The sequence below is a fragment of the Hippocampus zosterae genome, chromosome 5, assembly GCF_025434085.1.
Source record: "Hippocampus zosterae strain Florida chromosome 5, ASM2543408v3, whole genome shotgun sequence".
In the NCBI taxonomy this organism is placed as follows: domain Eukaryota; kingdom Metazoa; phylum Chordata; class Actinopteri; order Syngnathiformes; family Syngnathidae; genus Hippocampus; species Hippocampus zosterae.
In genome coordinates this window covers 8,518,468-8,539,534 of record NC_067455.1, presented here as the reverse complement: position 1 = coordinate 8,539,534, position 21,067 = coordinate 8,518,468, and the positions used below count along the sequence as shown (strand labels likewise).

At 41.2% G+C, this 21,067-nt stretch overlaps 1 protein-coding gene across 1 annotated transcript in view; it reads left to right on the top strand.

Moving 5' to 3' along the window:
- The window catches only part of meox2a (mesenchyme homeobox 2a), a 32,588-nt gene extending 12,103 nt beyond the window's left edge, over window positions 1–20,485 (top strand). The window contains 5 exon segments of the mRNA XM_052065884.1: window positions 9,609–9,627; window positions 9,629–9,694; window positions 10,574–11,354; window positions 18,263–18,435; window positions 20,137–20,485. Of these exon segments, the coding sequence (XP_051921844.1) occupies window positions 9,609–9,627; window positions 9,629–9,694; window positions 10,574–11,354; window positions 18,263–18,435; window positions 20,137–20,355 (1,258 nt within the window). The 3' untranslated portion in view covers window positions 20,356–20,485.
- Window positions 20,486–21,067: the final 582 nt, after the last annotated feature.

The window sequence follows — 21,067 nt, the reverse complement described above, 5'->3', positions numbered from 1 at the left end:
TGGTCCATTTTTCCATCAGCGGCTGTGTTTACGGGGAACGTTACGCTGATGTGGCAAAGATTAACGACGTATTTACGCTTGCAACCTTTTGTTGGTCTGATCACTTTCGATGCTTCGCGCCAGACCGCTAACCCCCCCCCCAGTCTCTCTGTATACTCTATGTGTGCAGATGTGAGTTGTGGGTTTGTTGCTGTCGTGGGTCTGTCAGCGTGCACGTCATTTCTGTGTGTTGTTCTTCGTGCACTCTTGTGAGCAGGCGTTTGTGCGTGTGAGATTAGCCGATTGTAATCAGGGTCCAGAGGAGAAACACATGCTGCTTATGTAACACTTCATTAGCAGAGAAAATTGACCAATTATCACTGATGGTCAAAGAGCATTGAATCTTTGTCTTGGAAATTACCCCACCCAAAATGTTTCAGTATTACCAGTAGCATCCATTTATTTCCATTATTTCTTTTTTTTGGTTTGTTTTTTTAAAAAATTGTACCTTTCTCCCGAGGTGACCCCACAGTAGCTCATACCCGCAGTTGTTGATAATTATTGACGCATGGACAAGACCCAGCGCTTGTCTAAAGTGACCCAGGAAAAAAAAAATATATATATATATTTATATATACACTGTGTGTGTATATATGTAAAAATACATCAAATTTGTATAATGTTGTTACATTTCAAAAAATACAACAATAAAAAAAATCCCAAATTTGATTTAAATGTAATCATATGTGGTTTATAAGGCTGTACTACAGTATTGACACATTTAACTGTATGACTTTAGGGCCAATTTCCCAAAATGGCCTCTGGTTGACAGACAATAAAAAATAAACAGCAGCTGTGTGTGTGTGTCCGTAACTTTTAACCTGTGCAAGTCGTGCAAACGTAAAGGAAATTAGCAACACGATATTCTGGTCCCAGAATGTGCTATTTATTTATTCAGCACGAAGATGATTGCAGGCTAATGACGCCAACATCTCCCACTATGATTTTTTTTTTGGACTTCCATTTCCCAGTTGTGTATTTGAGCAACAGTTGGGGGTTTTACACTCCTGCAAAAATGCAGAAGATAATTCCAAAAACTCCCACTTGTCTTTTTCCATTTGATTCCTTGTCATTCCTTGCGATATACAATACTTCCTGTGATTTCTTTTTATTTATTTTTTTTAATAATTGCGCACAAGAAATACATTTAAAAAAAATTAAAACTAATACTAAAATAAATAAAAACCGACACATTTGGCCTGAAAACTAATTAATACTAACTATATTAGTATATTTGAAATCAGAACTCCAAACAAAATAAAAAGTAACCAGAAGAAAATTCATAAACGTACTTGGGAGCTAGGCGGCATTATGGCGCCTTAAAGGGGAATTAATACATACTATGCACTCCCACTAGTCGAAACACGGCATTCAGATTAACATTGCGTTTTTGGAATATGGGTTGAGTAGTAATGGCGGGGCAGTGGACTGAAAATGACATTACAGTTGCCCAGGTCTCACGTAACTGATATCATTTTAATTCAACAGCAAGTGGCATAATGGCCGCCCCCTGTACTCCTTAACTCGCATTCCACAAATGCAATATTAATCAGAATGCTGATTTTAGACTAGCTGATGTGCACAGAACATATTGTAAAGAAAATGTTCGAGGTGACCTCCCCTTTGAGATTGAGACCTCAATTTTCGTATACACCGCATGGAGAAATGCTCGCGTATTCAGATTTTCATGCAGGCGCAAATCTCATTGCACCTGTTTGGGAATTTGGTTCATCATTGTGCACCATCTTGGCCATTCCAGCATACCAAGGGCGGGTCCGAGAAAGTCCAGAGCCGCTCTGTTCTTTGTTCCTGTATTCACATTCAGAATATTGTCGGTGAATCAATAAGGTGCAATGATTTAAGTCTTTTTCTTATGAGTAGATGATCAAGAATATGTGCCTGTGAGTATTGTTTTATTTCACTGTAGTATTGTTCATTGTACATCCGTAGTCTACTAGAATAACAGTTGGGGATTTTAACCCCCCCCCCCCCGCAAAAAAATACAGATGTTTGCCAGATAATTCCACAATTCTCATACTCCCACTTGTGTCATTTGCTGTTTGATGCCTTGTCATTTTGTCAGGAGTACATGCGAGACCGAGACAAATTGAGATGTGCAGTTGCTGTTCATATGGAAAAATGTGTGGGATCTTCCCACTCGGGGTTCAGGAATCTCTATTGTTTCCTGCTGGATGATGAACATCACTAATGCGCCTGTCAGGCTCCAGGTGCCGCTTCCGTACTCTTTTTCTTTGTCCATTCTGAGCAACAAATAAATCAGAGAATATACTGTATGTTGAGGAAAAGTCAAGTCCGTGTTGTTTGTACGTGGAGACAATTTACAGCTCGGAAGCAGTCAAAGACAATGGAAAGGAGGGAGGCGGGGGGGATTGCACACCATTATTCTTGTTATGCAGCAATGTTTTATGACGGTTGGACCACAGCTCGGACTGTAAAAAGTTGTGGGAGATGGGAAGGAGTGGGAATGAGGAAAAGGGAATGAAGAAGTGGGAATGAAACTATTGTACTATTGGTGCTGTTGTCCAAAACCAAGGACTTTGGACAGCTTTTTAATCCAAGCGTTGGCGTGCAGTAACAGGCAGAATGTTATATCCACTTGATTTGATAGGAAGTCTTTCATATGACATCACAGTTGCCCATCAAAGTGTTAACCATCTATTAACACTTTATTCTGCAGGCAAGATGAAATGTGCGGTGGTTGGCAGTACAGCCCAACTTTTATTTTTTTTTCCGTAAAATCGGACTTTTGTGAAATCTGTTCTCTGAAGTGAATCCTTTTTTTCGCCACTTAGTGACAATGTTAGTATTCAAAATGAATGTATTTTAATTGGATCATCGAGCACTTTTCTTTACATTTCCTATACTGAAGGGCTAAGTTAATGTTAAGCTAAGTTAATGTTTCAACTGTGCATGACCAGACAGTGGTACCCAATCACCTGGGATGTCAAACTCATTTTTGTCAACTGTCACATTATAATTACCGTTTTCCTTGGAGGGACGTGATGGCTGAAACTATAAGAAGTCAAGAATTACGTTTTATTCAATTATTGTATAAGTAACGAATGAGGCGTTTAGTCACAAGAAAATGCTTACAAGATGTCATTGATTGATTACACATGAAAATTTGAAATGTTGGTACAGATTTTAGCTAGCAGCATGGAAGTTGTCATTGTTGATTTGCTTTTGTGGGCCACTTAAAATGAGGTGGTGGGCCACATTTGGTCCACGGGCCTGGAGTTTGACACCTGCAATAGACCATTCATTAATAAACCGTCTGGCTCGTTTTGTATGAACTACAACTATGGCACTGGATTTTAATATTGGGCATTTTGGTGGTATTTGGAGAGTGAAGTACTTTTTTGACGTGGTACTTGATGTGAAAAAATAAAATAACAGGACCACTGATGTAGATGGAACCGTCCGATGCATGACTGCAGTTTTCTGCCCACACGAGTTCCTTCAGGGCCAGTGTCGGTGTGCATCGTTTCCAACAGGAAGTCCCAACACCCACCCACCCGTCCCCTCTCCCTCCCCTTCTCCTTCTTTTGTTTTAATGAAGCCCCCGGGAGGTTCTGGAAAGCCCTGGAACCGAACATGGCCCATCCCGTCCAAACCGCCTCCTCTTTCACTGTAACAAACAGACCCTCCCTAAATACCCGCTTCTCCGGAGGGTTACCACGGCGACAGCTTGCGGTTCGAAAGTACGAACCCCCCCAGATTTGGTGACACAGCCCATATAAATCCTTGTGCATTTGGTACCAAGGCCCTCCACCACTTAATACAACCACTGTCATGGCAAAACCACAATATAACAGCTCGCAAGCGTGTCGCTGAAATCATCTGGAGAAGTTCACAAGCGGTATTTAACTATTAACGTGACAGCGCATGAAATTAAATGTTAATCAACTCCAACACCGATTTCTTTGCCGAAAGAAGAAAAAAACGAATCGAACTACTTGTGATCAAATCAAAATATTTAAAAAATGACATCTACGTTTGGATGAGCAGGGTGAATATTTCACCATGAAGATTGTGTTCTGCTTCAAATGCGAGTCTGTTTACGTCATGTTAACATTTTGACAACCTTCGACTCCAAATTGTTCAACATTTGGGGGTCACTTGAACTTCAAAGTCGACTGTCGGGTTACCTATTTAACCCCTGCCATCATGACGACGGCAGGTTTTTATGCGTCTATATCCTCCCATTGTCCTGGCCATGCGTCACATCCACAGAACTACAAACCCGTCTATTTTTTTTTAAAAGACCCTCCTAATTGGGCAACGACATAGAATTGTCCTGGACCGCAGCCCGACTTCGGAGGGGGAAATCCTTGGGAACGACAGGAGACAGCAGAGCAAGAAGCTGTCCCTTGAGGCGGGAGGGATGTGAAAAATATGCAGTAGGAGTTGGGAGGTGGGGGGGGGGGGGCGTCCGAGAGCTAAATCTGACTGACACCGAGCAACAATAACCCTTGAACTCCCGGCCCACTGGGGTGTGGTGCTGTTTATTTGCAGGCGGATAAATGTCAAGCAAACATTTGTGCTTCGCAAATGGGGCTGACTAATGGGCCTCGAAGAAATATGGATGCTTCACCAGGGAAAAGTGTGATTGCCTTAAATATAGACTTAATGACCATGCACTGACAGACACCTTAATCAATCAATGAATCAATCAATGACTCGAAAAGGCAATTGTGTGCTTCTAAATTTGTGACAGTAGTTTGGGGAAGTTACCTTTTCTGTTACCCATCGGAGTAGAATGAATATTTGTACACAAACCGTGGAACCACACATGACAGAAATATAACAATATTTACGGTCATATATTCTTTATCATTTGTGAGAAATGACTACGTACTACTACTGCGGCTGACTGAGGAATTGTGACTGTCTTCTTTATGTATATCCGGTTGTCTGTGTTATACTGCCCCCAGGTGGTCGAGGCACTCTCACAAGAAGGATCGCATCCGTCAAATCTGTTATCTATTGCACTTATCCTCACTAAATATATAATGAGTACACATATTAAAGTACAATAATAAGGTGTGGAAGAACAAATCGTGTGGTTTTTGTGGGCTCTGCCTGTCGCTGTCCTGTGACCCACAAATTGGGCAACGAGGGTCCAGTGACTTGACTCGTGGTTCGTCAATTTGTCGCTAAATATTGGAGTTCTGTCTGAACGGTAACAAAGGACCTATGTCCAATCTTGAGGCAGTTTTGCTTTATTTTGAATTGACAATCTGGTTTATCGGCTTTATTGATCAGTTGCAGCTCATTATTCAACCTGAATGATGCTGCTCGTAGTATAACAGTCGCCAAAGGAACGCTCGATGCGCAGGAGAAGTGGTAATATGAGCACCAAATCCCTCAGTCCAGGTGTTTGTGGTTATTTGTCTAGACGGCGTGTGCGGCAAATGATGTCATCACATTTCATCTGCTAATAAGAGGGATAAGCACGCAATATATCTCCACCTTTATATCAGAAGCAGACCAGCTACCACAACAGGAGAGGAAGTAGTGGTTCTGACCTTAAGTCAAAGCACCTGTGGACATCAACTTGACACCTGTACATCATCCATGCTTGGCTGCTTAAATTCTGAAGATGGCTTTGGTTGGTTAGTGAGTTATTCATTCATTCATTCATCTTCCGAGCCGCTTGATCCTCACTAGGGTCGCGGGGGGTGCTGGAGCCTATCCCAGCTGTCTTCGGGCAGTAGGCGGGGGACACCCTGAATCGGTTGCAAGCCAATCTCAGGGCACACAGAAACGAACAGCCATTTGCACTCACACCCACACCTAGGGACAATTTAGAGTGTTCAATCAGCCTGCCACGCATGTTTTTGGAATGTGGGAGGAAACCGGAGCACCCGGAGAAAACCCACGCAGCCCCGGGGAGAACATGCAAACTCCACACAGGGAGGCCGGAGTTGGAATTGAACCCGGTACCTCTGCACTGTGAAGTCAACGTGCTAACCACTGGACTACCGGGCCGCCCCGGTTAGTGAGCTAGTTGATGTTTAATTTGTTGGAGGGAGCGTTTATTGGCCGGTCAGTTGGATAGTCAGTGAGTGTTTATTGGCCGATTCAATTCTTTGTTGGCTCCTTGGTGTGCTGGTTAGTCAGTCAGATAGCTGTTCTGCTGGTTGGTTAATTGGTCACCTGGTTAGATAATCACAGTTAATCACACAGGTTGCATTTTGGTTGATTTTTGTTTGTCAAATATTTGAATGGTTGTTGGTTGAACTGACTGATTTGTATGTGTAGGTTAATTATTTGGTTGGTTAGTTGGCCATTAAATTGGTTATGTTCGTTGGATAATTGTTTAGTTTGTTCTGTTGCTTGGTTAGATATTTTTTGTTAGTTGTTAGTTAAACTGCTACTTGGCTTTTTAGTTAGTTTAGTTGCTCTACTAGTTTGTTAGTTGTTTTTTTTATGTGATTGTTGTTGGCTAAGCTGTTTAGGTAGTTAGTTGGACAGTTAGTAAACCACTTAGTAAATCAGTTAATTTGGTGATTAATTTAATTAATTAGGTAGTTGTGGGCTAAATTGTTATTTGCTAGCTAGTTAAAATGTGTTCATTGTTTTGCTCATTAAACACCTATCTGGTTAATTGGTTTTTAGGTCGGTGTGTAAATTATTCAGGTTGATAGGTCAAATAGTTTGTTAGTTGTTCTGCTGTTCTTTTAGTTATTTGTCATTTTGGTTGGTTCATAGGGTAGCTAATTTGTTAGGTACTGTTTGAGTTGGTGATTGGTAAGTTATTTGCTTGGTTAGTTTCTTATCTGTGTGGTTTCTGATTAAACTGGTATTTAGCCAATTTCTCAGTTGGGTGGTTTGTTGGACTGTTGGTTGTTCTTTGGTTAACAGTGAGTAGAAGTGAATAGCAAAGTGGCTCGATGTCATGATGGAAAAATTGTGCTGTATTTTTATTTCAAAGGTTTTAGAACAGCCCATGCATGGGCAGACTACCAGCTTTTTTGGAACCTTCAACAAAGTAGAGGAAGCTTAAAAAGCAAATGAAGCAGTTAAATCCTAAAATGGTGACTTCACTCTCCTGAATGGTTTCGCTTAGTGGACCTCCGGAGCGACACAGCACACTGTACTGATGCATTACGGCGACTAAAGTGGCCCCACTAGGATGTGTGGCGCTGTCGGGTGGGTCCGCTCGGCCACATGAAAGCTGTCCTGGTTCACTTCATCCATATTGGGACGTGTGAAGTGTTTCCCCACCTGGCACGAGCTTGGTAAGGCACGGACAAATTTAGTCTGGCCGGAAGCGGGCTCGGCAACACGCTGAATGCGCCTGGCGGTAAACCGGTGCCCTCGGTACCCATGGTGTCCTGGGCGCCCATTCCCCTGAGGTTTTGGTGGTCGCTGGGCAGTCCGGATTTAAATGGAGGTTTTAGTGCGGTGACCCCAAGATTGTTTGAGGTGTGGCGAGGGCCTCTGCACCTTATCCCACCAAACGTCTGCATGAAGCCTTGAGACGGGTGGGCAACCGGGTAGACGAAAAGAATCACACCAGGACGCAACCAGAGTCCCTTAATTGAGCATGACATCACTAAATAGGTGCAAGTGTGTTCAAAGACTAACAAATTATGAACAGATACACTTTATTTGCAGTTTGCATACAGTGACTACACGGGCGATGCATTCCAGACCCTCCTGCGAAACCACCCGCCATTCATTTAAAATTTACTATTGAGAGGGAGACCATATACATCTAAGTTTTCCCCCTCCCACACACATTAAGCACATTTAAAGAGGTATTTCTTACTGGTCGCGCTTGCTTTCTCACTGTCAAAAACAGAGATAACAGAGGTCCCCAACCACTGGTCGGTGGCTTGGGACATTTGGTTCCGAATCGTACAAAAGACAGAAAATAAAAAGGTTGCCGTGGGGGCTGTTTTTTGGAGTAGCAACACGTACAAACAAAGCATACCTGTACAACAATACCCACAGGCAAAAACAAATATTCAATGTTCTCTGTGGGAACAGCAAGTAAGTGATATCTTAAATATCCGCATTATTGCGGAGCGCAATCGAAGAACAGCCATATAGCAAGGTTTCACTATATTAAAATAAATGAATAAACGTTGGAGCTGAGCTGACACACATGATAAATTCACACAGCTGGAGTTCAGAAGGAGAACCAAAAAAAAAAAAAGGGTTCAAAATGACTGGACCTCTCCACAGGCCACCAATGGTACCATTGGAAACACGTGTGTGTGCGTGTGTGTGTGTGCGCTAAACCCGTGCATAGCACCCGCTAACTTGCAAATAGCCTCCATTTGTAAGACAAACACTATGTAGGGGTTTGCCATGCACTCCCACGAGTACAAATCTTATTGGAAAAAATTCATTTTAAGAGAAAAAGTTTAAACAAATTTTTTAAACGGATATGTTATTGAATGAAGTAGCTTCCAGATAAAGACATTTTAGTTTATATGTTTGATGCACCCTCACGAGTCTAAACACGGCATTCTGATTAATCTTGTGTTTATGAAACATAAAATGAAGCAGTAAAATCCACACGTTTTAGCCTAACAACCAATCATGGCTCAAAAATCCCACAAAAAACGGAAAACAGGTGGTCGTTACCTGAGCCCTGAGCAACTGTGACGGCATTTTCAGTCAACAGCAGTGGCAAAATTGCTGCCCCCTCCGATGGATAAAAAAACTGGTTTAACTTTCACCCTAACATCTTACGGTAAAGAAAATGTTTGACTTGACTTCCACATTAAAGTTCAGATCCACGAAGACCAAAGAATAATGAATAATTTAATACATTATTCTAAAGGGTATAATACAAAACACACACATACACACAAAACAAGTACACATGTTTTCATTGCGCAAGAAAATATGAAAAAGTTTCCATTAAAAAAAAACATTACATGGAAAGGTTTTCGTTTTATGTGAATAATGTAAATGTTAGTGGAAAAAAAACATGGCTGAGTTTGTTTTTGTGTTTTTTTTAATTAGAAAAATTATAAAGGTTTTACTTTGACAAGAAAAAAATATTTTACGAGAAAAAGGTTGGAAATGTAGTTGAAAAATATATATATATATTTTAAATACAATGAAAAGGCGCCTCCTGCTTCCTCCTCTTCGTCTTCTTCTTCCGTCTAGGACCATGGCGGCGTTCCAGCTGTGGCCTTCTGCTAAAGTCATTTTCTCTCTCAAAGAGGAATTAATTTCCTCCCGGCGTGTCCCACCCGCTTGCCCCCCAACAATTCTGTCCAGCCCTGAGTATGCAGACATTTGCACTCACCGTGACGACTGAAGGAACTCAAAACTTCACATTAGTTTGGCATTTACAAAATAATGATGACAAGTTGAGCTATTCATTTCACAATTGTATGTTTATCGTTTTGGTTCGATTACCGCGACTGTTGCCAATATTTTGACCCTTTCCTATTGTTAAATAAGCAAACCAAAACATTGTAATGCTCATAAATTAATTTTTTTCTATCGCAGGAGTTTCCTTGATGCAGTAAAGCTTGTCCCGTGTTTGTCAATAGTGTTACCTGGCGTTTGCCCAACAGGAAGTGGAGCCCACTCGCGTGAGGGTTGCTCCAGAGGAAGCAACCACGATGACAACAATGGCCATCTTCCTTCAGGGAAGTCACAGGTGACACCTCGTTCCACGCCACGCGTACCACATCGGTGCACATGCAAACACTAAAAGTCAGTATTTTTGTATTTAAGCTCTCAGTCATCTCGCTAATCACCCAAAATGCCCGCCTCAAACCTGTATTACTGACCTTCTGTATGTTTTCGGGTATGGGCGCTTGAGACTTTTGGTGGGGCGACTCATAATAGACAAGCTGAACAAATTTAATGCTGCAAAGTCAGACTGACTTTGGCGGCTAAATTTTCAGAACATTTAAAGGATCCGTGGAAATTGACTCTAAAATGACAGTTTTAAACCAAAATGGCTGATTTCTTGTGCATTTTCAGCCATGGATTCTTGTGACGATTTTTTTCGTGAGTTTACTCATGATAGGCAAGCCTACCGGGTTTCCTGTTACGATGTGAAGCGGGCATCGGACACTAAATTGTGAAAGCATTTCAAAGGATCCCTGGAACTGGCCAAAATGACCCCCAAATGCCTGTCTCAAATTAAAATGGCTGACTTTCTGTGCATTTCCAGGCTGGATTCTTCCGACTTTTTACGTCTCGACGCATGATTGATAAGCGTACCAAATTTCATGTTGCAAAGTGGAACTGAGGTGCTGAATTTTAAAGGCATTCAGGTGCCCATTTTTGATGGGTGTCGATTTTCACCTGGCTGAACACACCTGTAAAACGCGTTAGCTTACTGATTTATTTGGCCTTTGGAGAAATAACCGTGAACCAAAGCAAGCAGTTTGAAGAGGGCCCTTACTCTCTACAAAAAGTCCTTCGTTTCCTTGTGGCTCCCGACAGATTTATGGTGGCGTTCCTTTTGCATGCATGCAGTCCCTCGGTGAGCCAGCCTCCCTCTCACGTTACAACCTATTTATAACAGCCCCTCGCCAGGCTCCCTGACTTCCCCGGGACCTCCTCCCAGCCTCCACGCTTTCCCCTGACATCCGAGAGGCTCGGCTCGACTCGACTTGGTTTATCCCGCTCTGGCCCGGAGACCCAAGCGGATTACGGCAGGAAAGGACGCCGCCCCTCTCCTCTTTTGGAACTTTTTTTGGGAGCTCTTGGATATGCACCGCTGCTTGCTTTAGGAGCGTTTGCCATGGATCACACACTTTTCGGCTGCCTGCGGAACCCCCACGCCCCGGCTCAGGGTCTACACCCGGCCGCCTTCGCCCCGTCCCCACTCACCCTGCACGGACGCTCGGACCACGTCTCCTACCCTGACCTGGCTTCTTCTTCGTCCTCGTCCTCCACGTCCTCGCCGTCCACCTGCATCATCTCCAGCTACGCCCCTGAAGACGGGCTGTACCACCCTCACCACCATCCGCAGCAACACCCGCACCACCCGCACCACCACCGCGGCCACCACTCGGCCCCGCAGAGTCAGCACCACACGCCCGCCGCCTGGCACATCCCGCAGATGTCTCCTGGGGGCGGGGGCGCAAGGGCCAGCCTTTGCCACCCGCACTCCCACCTGTCCCACGACGGGGGGCCCACGTCCCAGGACTTGGCTCACGCCGGCGGGCCTGCGATGGGTGCCACTACGCCCGGCCTGGGTGGCAGCAGCACCCCCACTGGGGCCGCCTCAGAGTTTGGCAGGCCCACGCTGTCACCTGCAGAGGCGGAAAAGAGGAACGGAAAGAGGAAAAGTGACAGCTCAGGTACAAATGCTAACATTTCATTTCAAATCTTTGTACATAATGTGTGTGTGTGTGTTTGTGTGTGTGTGTGTTTAATTCAAGGAATCCATGTCTAGTGGTGACACTCTCACACAGGTGTGTCATTCTCCTTTTTCGTCACAGGCCATATCATAGTTATGATTTCCATTAGAAAATCACATTAATGACTCTATAATCACCTCAATAAGTTATAAAGAAATACAAAAAGTATACTATAGGACCTGATTGTTATGTATTGTTTTTAACTTGGAACTCAGATATAAGAAAATAGCGGCATTCAAATCTATAAATACGCAGTGTTTGCATTGTTCACATTATGTGAAGAAGAGATGTGGTTAAAAATGCAAAAAGTTGACACTGGTCCAGATTTCCTGCCCAAATGAGCAAACCAGATAAGGAAGAAACATGAAGTCGACACCTTTTATTTGCATTAGAGGGCCGTATAAAATAGTGTGACGTGGGGGTGTTTCAATCCAAAGTTGGCAGCTCTTAAAAAAAAATAGGAAAGAAAAAACAAAAACAAAGCAAAGGTGGTTTATCGAGGAAAAGGGGCTTATGTTGTGGCTCAAGTATAAGGTGCAAAAATGAAACTTACTAACTTTCAGGTTCACAGGTTTTCCTTGCAAAAGTCACAATTAGAAGGAAATTTAAAAAAAAATTTTAACATATACACGAAGACACAAGGATGGCTGATGCAGGAAAAGTACTTCCTCAATTTAGTACTTTTATAGGTAAATATCTCAATATAATCACACTTTTTAGATTTTTTTTAAATGTGGAAAATAACATGAAGAGAAATCAAGACAAATTAACTCTTTAAACTCTGTTTTGTGCAAATTTTACAGTTATGTGTGCTCCGATTATTCAGTTATTCCAGTCGTGTAATTTTTTTTCTGAAAAAGACAAAAAAACAAAAAACAAAGATGAAGACTCGGGAAAAGTAAAGTAAAATTGTTTCCATACATTTTATATTTATATCGACAGTACATCATATTTTAGATTAATGACAGTAGCAACAATGGCAAAATGAAGAAGGGCAGCCGCAAGGTTAATTTAAATGTATGTATGTATGTATGTGTGCGTGCGTGTAAAATAACTAAAATTGGTGGCTCTAGTGTTAATATTTTTTAACTTGCATCAAAATACCTTGTTTAATAGGAAAATAATATTAAATAATAATTTATTAATAAGGTTCTTCTAGAAAATTTGTGGGAGAACAAGATTTCCACATTTGCTTGCAATCATTACATTCAAATATTATTCATCTGAATACCCAAATGTGTAATGAAGCTTACAATTTCAACGATTGAGAATGCAGAATATCATCTTATTTATCCACACATAATGCAAAAAAATGTCTCACTTTCTCAACCCGAAATTTGGATGCTCTAATTGACGTGAATGAACTGCAGAAAAATATCCCATTTTCCATATTTGAAAGCGCAAACCTTGTAAAAATGTGTCATCGATTCCAGTGAGCAGTCAGCTGTATTTATCTTCCCATTTCGGTAAAGATGTCTCGGGACACTTGTGACACCCTCACTTGAATGAGCTGAGTGTGATGTTCCATATAAAACACATGACGGTGCATGATATACGCACGCACACACATTGGTCTTCCAGGGGTTGCAGGCGTCCCCGCTGACCTACGGGATCTTTTCCCACTTGCCCTCATCGCCGTCATCCATCACGAACGCCGTCGCCTCATTGGCGTCCTCGCCGGCAATGTGATCTCTCCGTGCCGCTTTTTGCTATGCTGCCCCTTTAAAGGTCTCCTCTGCACAGGCCATTTGTTGTTTTGTTTTTAAACTCCAACCATTTACCCTATTGACTACATCAGCAGAAAGGCTTTAATTATTGTTGATTGGCATTTTTGATGTTATTGTTATTAAAAGTGACATTTTTCTGGAAAGGGCATGAAAACGAGGATGGCTAATCAAGGAAAAGGAAACTTGCATTTGTCGTGACTCGATTATTGGGCGAAGTAAATCAAGTAAAATGTCTCCTTTGCAAGTTGGCCTTTTGTTGTTGGTAAAAGTTACAACTTGCAAGAGACAATAACTACCATGGCTTATCGAGGAAAACTCTTATTTTTAAGTTACATTTTTTTATTCTATATTTTGTGTGTGTGTGTGTGGGGGGGGGCATCACACTTTCTAGTCTTTGCCTTACACATTTTTGAGGGAAAGACTCCAGAACAAGGATGGCTTGTCGAGGAAAAGGAAACTCGTGTGCATTGTGACTCATATATAAGGCTATAGAAAAGAAAAGTGAAACATCTTATTTGCTCATTCACGTTTTTCGTTAAAAAAGGCACATTAACAAAGAAGGCTTATCGAGGTACATGATTTTTTTTTCCTCATAAAATTCGTAAAATTTTATAGTTGCAGTGATCGCTTTTTTCCAGAAAAGAAGGATGGGTTATCGAGGAACTCGCATTTGTTGTGACTCGATTGTTGAGCTAATGAAATCAAGTGAAAAGTCTCCTTTGCAAGTTGACCTTTTGTTGTTGGTAAAAGTTACAATTTGCAAGAGACAATAACGAGGATGGCTTATCGAGGAAAACTTTTATTTTTAAGTTACATTTTTTAATTCTTTATTTTGTGTGTGTGGGGGCGGGAGGCGGGGTGGAACATCACACTTTCTAGTCTTTGCCTTACACATTTTTGAGGGAAAGACTCCAGAACAAGGATGGCTTGTCGAGGAAAAGGAAACTCGTGTGCATTGTGACTCGTATATAAGGCTATAGAAAACAAAAGTGAAACATCTTATTTGCTAATTCACGTTTTTCGGGGGGAAAAAAGGCACATTAACAAGGAAGGCTTATTGAGGAACATGATTTTTTTTTTTGGTAAAATTTTATCGTTGCAGTCATTGCTTTTTTCCAGAAAAGAAGGATGGGTTATCGAGGAAAGGTGCAACCATACAAATTTTCACTCAAAAGGTCAATAAAACAATAACGGAAAAAAAAATCTCTCTTGTAAGTAACAAGATTGGCTTATTGAGGAAAAGAATAGGTGACTTTGTTTTATATATAATCACTTTCCAAAAATACTGCCCTAAAATACACACACACTTCCCTCCACTCCTATTTCTCTAAGTGATTTACAAGCTGATCTTTGACCCCCGCCGCTTCCCCACCATGCTACCCCCCACCCCCTCCCCCTCATAACTGCAGTTAGCACACTGATTAGCACGTAACCTGCTCACTCAGTCAGGTGTCCAACTATCAGCCTGCTCCGGTTTCACCATCTGGAACCCCCAAAAGATGACTATAAAACGGGACTGGGGAGGGAGGGGAGGGAGGGGAGCGAGAGGGGGGGATAAGAGCCGAAAAAGCAACAAAGAGGCAAGAGAAAATTGTAATAGGGTTGGAGGTGGGGAGTACAGTATTTGTATTATCTCACCAAATTATCCATTTGTAAATTGATCACACATGTACGGACATACACACACACACACACACACACACACACACACACACACACAGGTCGAACAGGAGATTATTTTGGGGGGCTTTTCCTTTGTTTTGTTTTTAAATTGGTTTCAATGCCAGGACAAAAAAGTAACAAGCCGGGACAATTTGAAAACAATTTCACATTTCACACTCCCCCCCCCCCCCCTATAAAGTTAAGTTTTTAAAAAAGCAACATTTGTCAGATTGTTGGGAAAGTTCAAACACAACTGGTAGAGTTGCTAAATACTTTTACAATTGTGTGAGGGATGAATTCCATTTGTGTCCTTTCCTAAGTGGAAAAGAACTTGTGCTCCACTCCATTTTGTTTTTTTCCATCTTGAAGAAGTTTTTGGAAAACATCTTGAGTGGGTCCTGTCCATCTCGTGCATGTCTTAATATGATATCACTTGAGGAAAACTGTTTCTTCCATTCTTGTAAAAAGAAAAACACTTTATTTTTCTCCAGCGTCTGGGTGTTTTTCCCTCGTATTGTTCCTCTTCAGTTGTGGTGAGTTGCAAGTTGCTGTAATGACTTTGAAATTGGTCCTCACTTGTTTTTGTGCGATTAACTTTATGGCACTTTCACGCAGTGTTTACCACCACAGAGAATGATTTGGAAAACATGGAGTGGTCGTTAGATGGCGATCCACTTTGCACTCATCCTGAGGTGAAGACATCGGGCTTAGCACCGTTGGGGAATCTGGCTTCCAATTCTCGGGGCTCATTTACACTTTGGCCCCTCTCATTATCACGCGTTACATGAGAAACTGCAATACTCTCATTCAAACCTTGTTTATCTCACCACTTCAGAGTTCATTCATTCATTCATTCATCTTCCGAGCCGCTTGATCCTCACTAGGGTCGCGGGGGGTGCTGGAGCCTATCCCAGCTGTCTTCGGGCAGTAGGCGGGGGACACCCTGAATCGGTTGCCAGCCAATCGCAGGGCACACAGAAACGAACAACCATTCGCACTCACACTCACACCTAGGGACAATTTAGAGTGTTCAATCAGCCTGCCACGCATGTTTTTTGGAATGTGGGAGGAAACCGGAGCACCCGGAGAAAACCTACGCAGGCCCGGGGAGAACATGCAAACTCCACACAGGGAGGCCGGAGCTGGAATCGAACCCGGTACCTCCGCACTGTGAAGCCGACGTGCTAACCACTGGACTACCGGGCCGCCCCACTTCAGAGTTAAAAAAAGAAAAAAAAACCTCTGGACAGTGCTGCAACAATTACCTTGAGAAAGTAGTTACTTACTGATTCCTTGATTTTAAAAGTTACTTTACAAACGACTTGGTTTTTAAAGTATCCAAGTTAGATTACTTCATTTGTTACTTTTTGTAGATAACTGGGTTTATCATCTTAAACAGTCATGTTTTATGACCAAATTTTTCCTTTAAAAATAAAGACAGTCTTTTTTTAATTTAAGTCATTTATATATATATATATATAAAAAGCAGTCTTTCTGCATTTCACTGAACATAAATGGTTGTACTTTTATTATTTATTTATTTATTTGTAAGTCTTTCTCGGCCAGGGGTAGGGAACTCCGGTTCCTCGGGAGCCATATACTGTACTGCCTGTTTTAGGCGATCAGCAAGCTGTGTTGAAGTCTAAAACAATCATGATCAATTGAATCGGGTGCGTTGGAGTAGGGAGAGCTCTAAAACAGGCAGGATATGGCTCTCGGAGGATAGAAGTTCCATACCCTTGTAATCTAGACTTTACATATACAGTATTTTTATTTTACTTTTAACACTGTAACGATAAAACTTTATTTTTGTTCATTGTTTATAGCCACCAGTTCATAATTCAGGGAACTCCTGCAATAGCTGAAGCTTTGCTTCAAACAACTTGTTGTGACTAAGCTTCAATGTACGGCGCTGCAACTCCAAATGTTTCTTCAAATTTGATGTGTATATATATATATATATATATATATATATATATATATATATATATATTTGGTAACGCTAGAAAACACTGTCTACAGTACATAGTGTACATTCCAACTTTAGTGGGTAGGTAGTATGTGAGTAAGTGTAAGTGGGTATTTATGTAAATAAGTTTGAGAGTCACTATGCAAGGATGTGAGTCAGTATTTATGCAAGTCATGAATAAAATAGTCCCATTATTGCCAAGTGCTCCGATTGGCTCAGCGCTGCAAAGTGTCGTTCACAATGCTGTGTGCGGCTGAAACGGGTGGAGATGTTGAAAAATATTTGCTCGTATGATTGATTTATGGGAGTGATAACTGCTTTCAATATGTCCGGTTTGAAGACTTATAGTGTTCATGTGAGCACAAATCAGACCAGGTTTTCTCTTTGGACTGTTTAATTTGCTTTGTGTGTGTGTGTTGGGGGCGGGGGGTCTGTTGGACACAAATACAAATAAAATTAACAAAATCTAAATTATACAAATATGGTAGTTCAAAAGGTACAGGTAACATTAACCTCAGTGTATGTACATACACGACCTGCAATCGCTAGTATCACAGAATTTTGAGGCACTTGCTAATCCAAGCCCACATTGTGAATCGGGTCAATTTGTGGTGGAACTCAAACGTGTTCCACTCCCCCTCAATCTGACTATCTGTGTGGGTCTTCAACGTACTGTATGTGGTCAAAACATGCCCAATTCAAATTAAACTACATTGATAAAGTCACCACCAGAAGGTGCTGGAACTACACAAATGGAAAACAATCCGTCCTTTTGAACAGATGTGCTGCTTTTAATATCACGACATGACGATGACAGTATCGTGGCAATTGTATTATCCCGGTATCGCGATATTGCCATGATAACATCCTTACCCCTTACTGTATATCATTTTTAAATACATGAAATGAATGTCAGTTTTCTCTGATCTTACCTCCATTTATTTGTTAAAATAAACATTTTATGGGGGAAAAAAATGACAATGTTTGATCCACACGAGGCTGTAAACAAGGATTTGTGGGTGATCGAGGAGCGTTGTTGCTGGTACTCAAATGGCTCTGCCTGAGTGAGGTTTGACTAACGTGTCTTTGTGCAGTGCGAACTGGCAAAAACATTCCCCAAGTACTTCCAGAAAAAGGCACAAAAACTAGTTTGTCTTATCCAGTAAAAGGGGGCACATATGTATTTTTGCCTTTTTCACTCCATTAAAAGTATAACAAATAAACTTAACTCAAATTAAATCCTATAAGATGACTCGTTTGACTTTCGGATCAAAGACTGAAAACGCACATAAAGCCATGCGTCGTGATGAAAATAAACGCAAGCCACATCAAGCTTCTTTTGACGATGACCACATAGAGTACCGTGCAGTATTGTTTACGGACCGTGACTCGGATATTTGGAGAAAGTCTCTATTGCAGTTATATTGTGGTATAGTTAAACAAACGAGGTACTTATATAAAGCCTAAAAATAAATGTAATAATTTGGCAGAATCGCAGGATGGCAGTCTGAAGTGCGAGCTGAGCGGCAAACCGCGCAAAGAGAGGACGGCCTTCACCAAGGAGCAGATCCGAGAGCTGGAGGCCGAGTTCGCCCACCACAACTACCTGACCCGACTACGACGCTACGAGATCGCCGTCAACCTCGACCTCACCGAGAGACAAGTATGTACTCCACACCCCCCCAAGTGCGTTTTTTTTTGGGGGGAGCCACTGTGCTCCACGTGTGAAATGTACTGTACTGAGAAATGGAAGCCTATCTTCTTAATCATTGGATTTAAAATATATATATATTTTAATGACAGGAATAACAAATATTTGAAGGGGCTATATAATGTAACATTCAACATTTTTAGTTTTATTTTTTTTTAATGTGATTACCAAGTTTGATGTCTTGTGAAAGTCAAAATAATTTTTGAATTTAAGTTGTGTGCCAAATTTACATATGTTTTCGCATTAAAAAATGTAAATACATGTAACATTTTAGTGTAAAACTTTTTTTTAAATTAAAAATGTTGAACATCTGTTGCTATATTTAAGTAATCCAAATAATTTAATTTCAATTTTTAAAATGTGTTATTTTTTTCTTTTTCAGGTTTCGGAAAATAATTTTTAATCAAAAGAATGGACACATTTTAAATAAAGTGTGTTATCATTCAAACTTTAGTTACAGTTTTAAATGTTAAAAAATGTGAATGCCATGCTGTTGGCGTCTAGTGGTTAGCTGCAAGTATCGTGTGCTCGGTACGTTCGTGACAGCCTACCTTACAAAGGTAGTTCATGAAGGTCAAAATGAATCTGCACACTTACCGTTGATGCTGACAGCCTGGTAGAGTTGCACTTCCTACCAATCTGTTTTGCTCTGTGGCTGTGGCTTTCGCCGAATCTGGCCATGCATGTACGTTCTTGATGTATTCCATTGGTTTTAATTATTATTTTTATTGCACAATAATAATTATTATTATGTATGTACAGTATATATAGTAATATTAATCAGAGTCCCATTGTTTGACTCACGCTGGCACATACAATGTATTCCAAATAAATAAACACAAAAAGTGGTTCATGTGGTTCCCCATTAATAGGGCGTATTGATTGTGATGCAAAAGTAACAATGCATATCTTTTCGCTGACAAAATGCCGTTCAAAACCTCCTCTAATGCAACGGACGAGTAGAACCAATCGACATAATCAATGTCAGGTGTCTTCACTATCATTCATTTCTTTTTTTCCCCTCCACAATAATTTCGCACGGCCTCTCAGCAATGTGCGCTTGCAGAGGATCTTTCACGCTTGATGAGTGCAGACAATGATGGACTGTTAACACAAATTTGCAACATTTCACAGTCCCTGCGCCACAGCAAAATGTATTCGCTGTGCAGTATTCGAAGAAAAAAAAAAAGCATCGAGTTATGCTAATTCTTGAGTGGATGAGGTGTTGTGGAGAGGTCACGGTCGGTGATGCTGGGTCATGAGGGGAGGTTGGGGTCTGGAAAGTGTCCGGGGCACCTGGGGATTCATGCTGTGATTCAAAAGCAGTCCGGAGTGATTTTCATTCTTCCAAGACTCTCAGCCGTGTGACCAAGACAACTGCGAAAATAAATCCATCACAGCCTGGTGGTTTTTTTGTGTGTTTGATGGTTGGTTGGTTGATTTGTTTTTTGAGATAATAACTTAATTCTAATGATATTAAGACTTACATTTTTTGGTGGGGGACTTTAAAAAGATAAAGTTATGCTGTTATTGTTAATACTTTTTTACTTGAAAATATTTTATTTAAAAAAACATATTTTCCCCCTCAAAACTAAACAAAGATATCAATGTATAATATAACATGTTATTTTTGTCCGTTCATGTGTGACGTAGGTGAAGGTGTGGTTCCAGAACCGGCGGATGAAGTGGAAGCGTGTGAAGGGCGGCCAGCAGGGGGCGGCGGCGAGAGAAAAAGAACTGGTCAACGTGAAGAAAGGAACGCTGTTACCTTCTGACTTCTCCGGCATGGCGGCGTTACGCCACTCCACAGACTCGTTGGCCAATGACGACAGTCACGACAGCGACCAGAGCGACGAACACCCTCTGTTATGATTACAGCCACATCATTAAATGATGACAAACAACGAGTACAGTGAACCCCCCCGTTTATCGCACAGGGTTATGTTCCATCCCACCTGCGAAGAATAAAAATTCACATCAGCAATACAAGATAAAATAAAAATTTTTTTAACTAGTTTTACTTCCAGTATTCCTTAGCGCCTGTTCTCACAAACAGTAAACAGCACTTTAATTCCCAATAAGACAAAAAGCGGGCATGCTTTTTGAACACCAAAATGTTCAATAAAACCGTATCATTGTCAAACTTCACTGGATTTTAATAGACGGGTTTATAGACGTTAGCATCTTTGACAGTAATGATAAACCTTCAAACAACTGCTACTTTAACACACATGGAACAGCAACACATGCAAACAGAGAACGTAACAAAAGAGGATTAAACATTGGATGTTTAAAAATTAAATGTTCAACCAAATAGTGTAATTTTGTCGAGCGAGAGCCTTCTAGCTTCACATTAAAGCATAATGGGAATTGCCATTGCTGGGCTAACATTCGCGAGCATAGCTCTTAGCATAATTATTAACATTCAAACAACTTCTACTTTTAACACACACTGATCAGCAATACAGACAGTAAACAGAACAAACCCCAAACTATCTCATTTTATCTGAAGTAACCTCACGCTAACACATGTGTAAGGCTCTTGCTGGTGCTAACAAAAATTAGTATAGCTGCTAAAGTCACA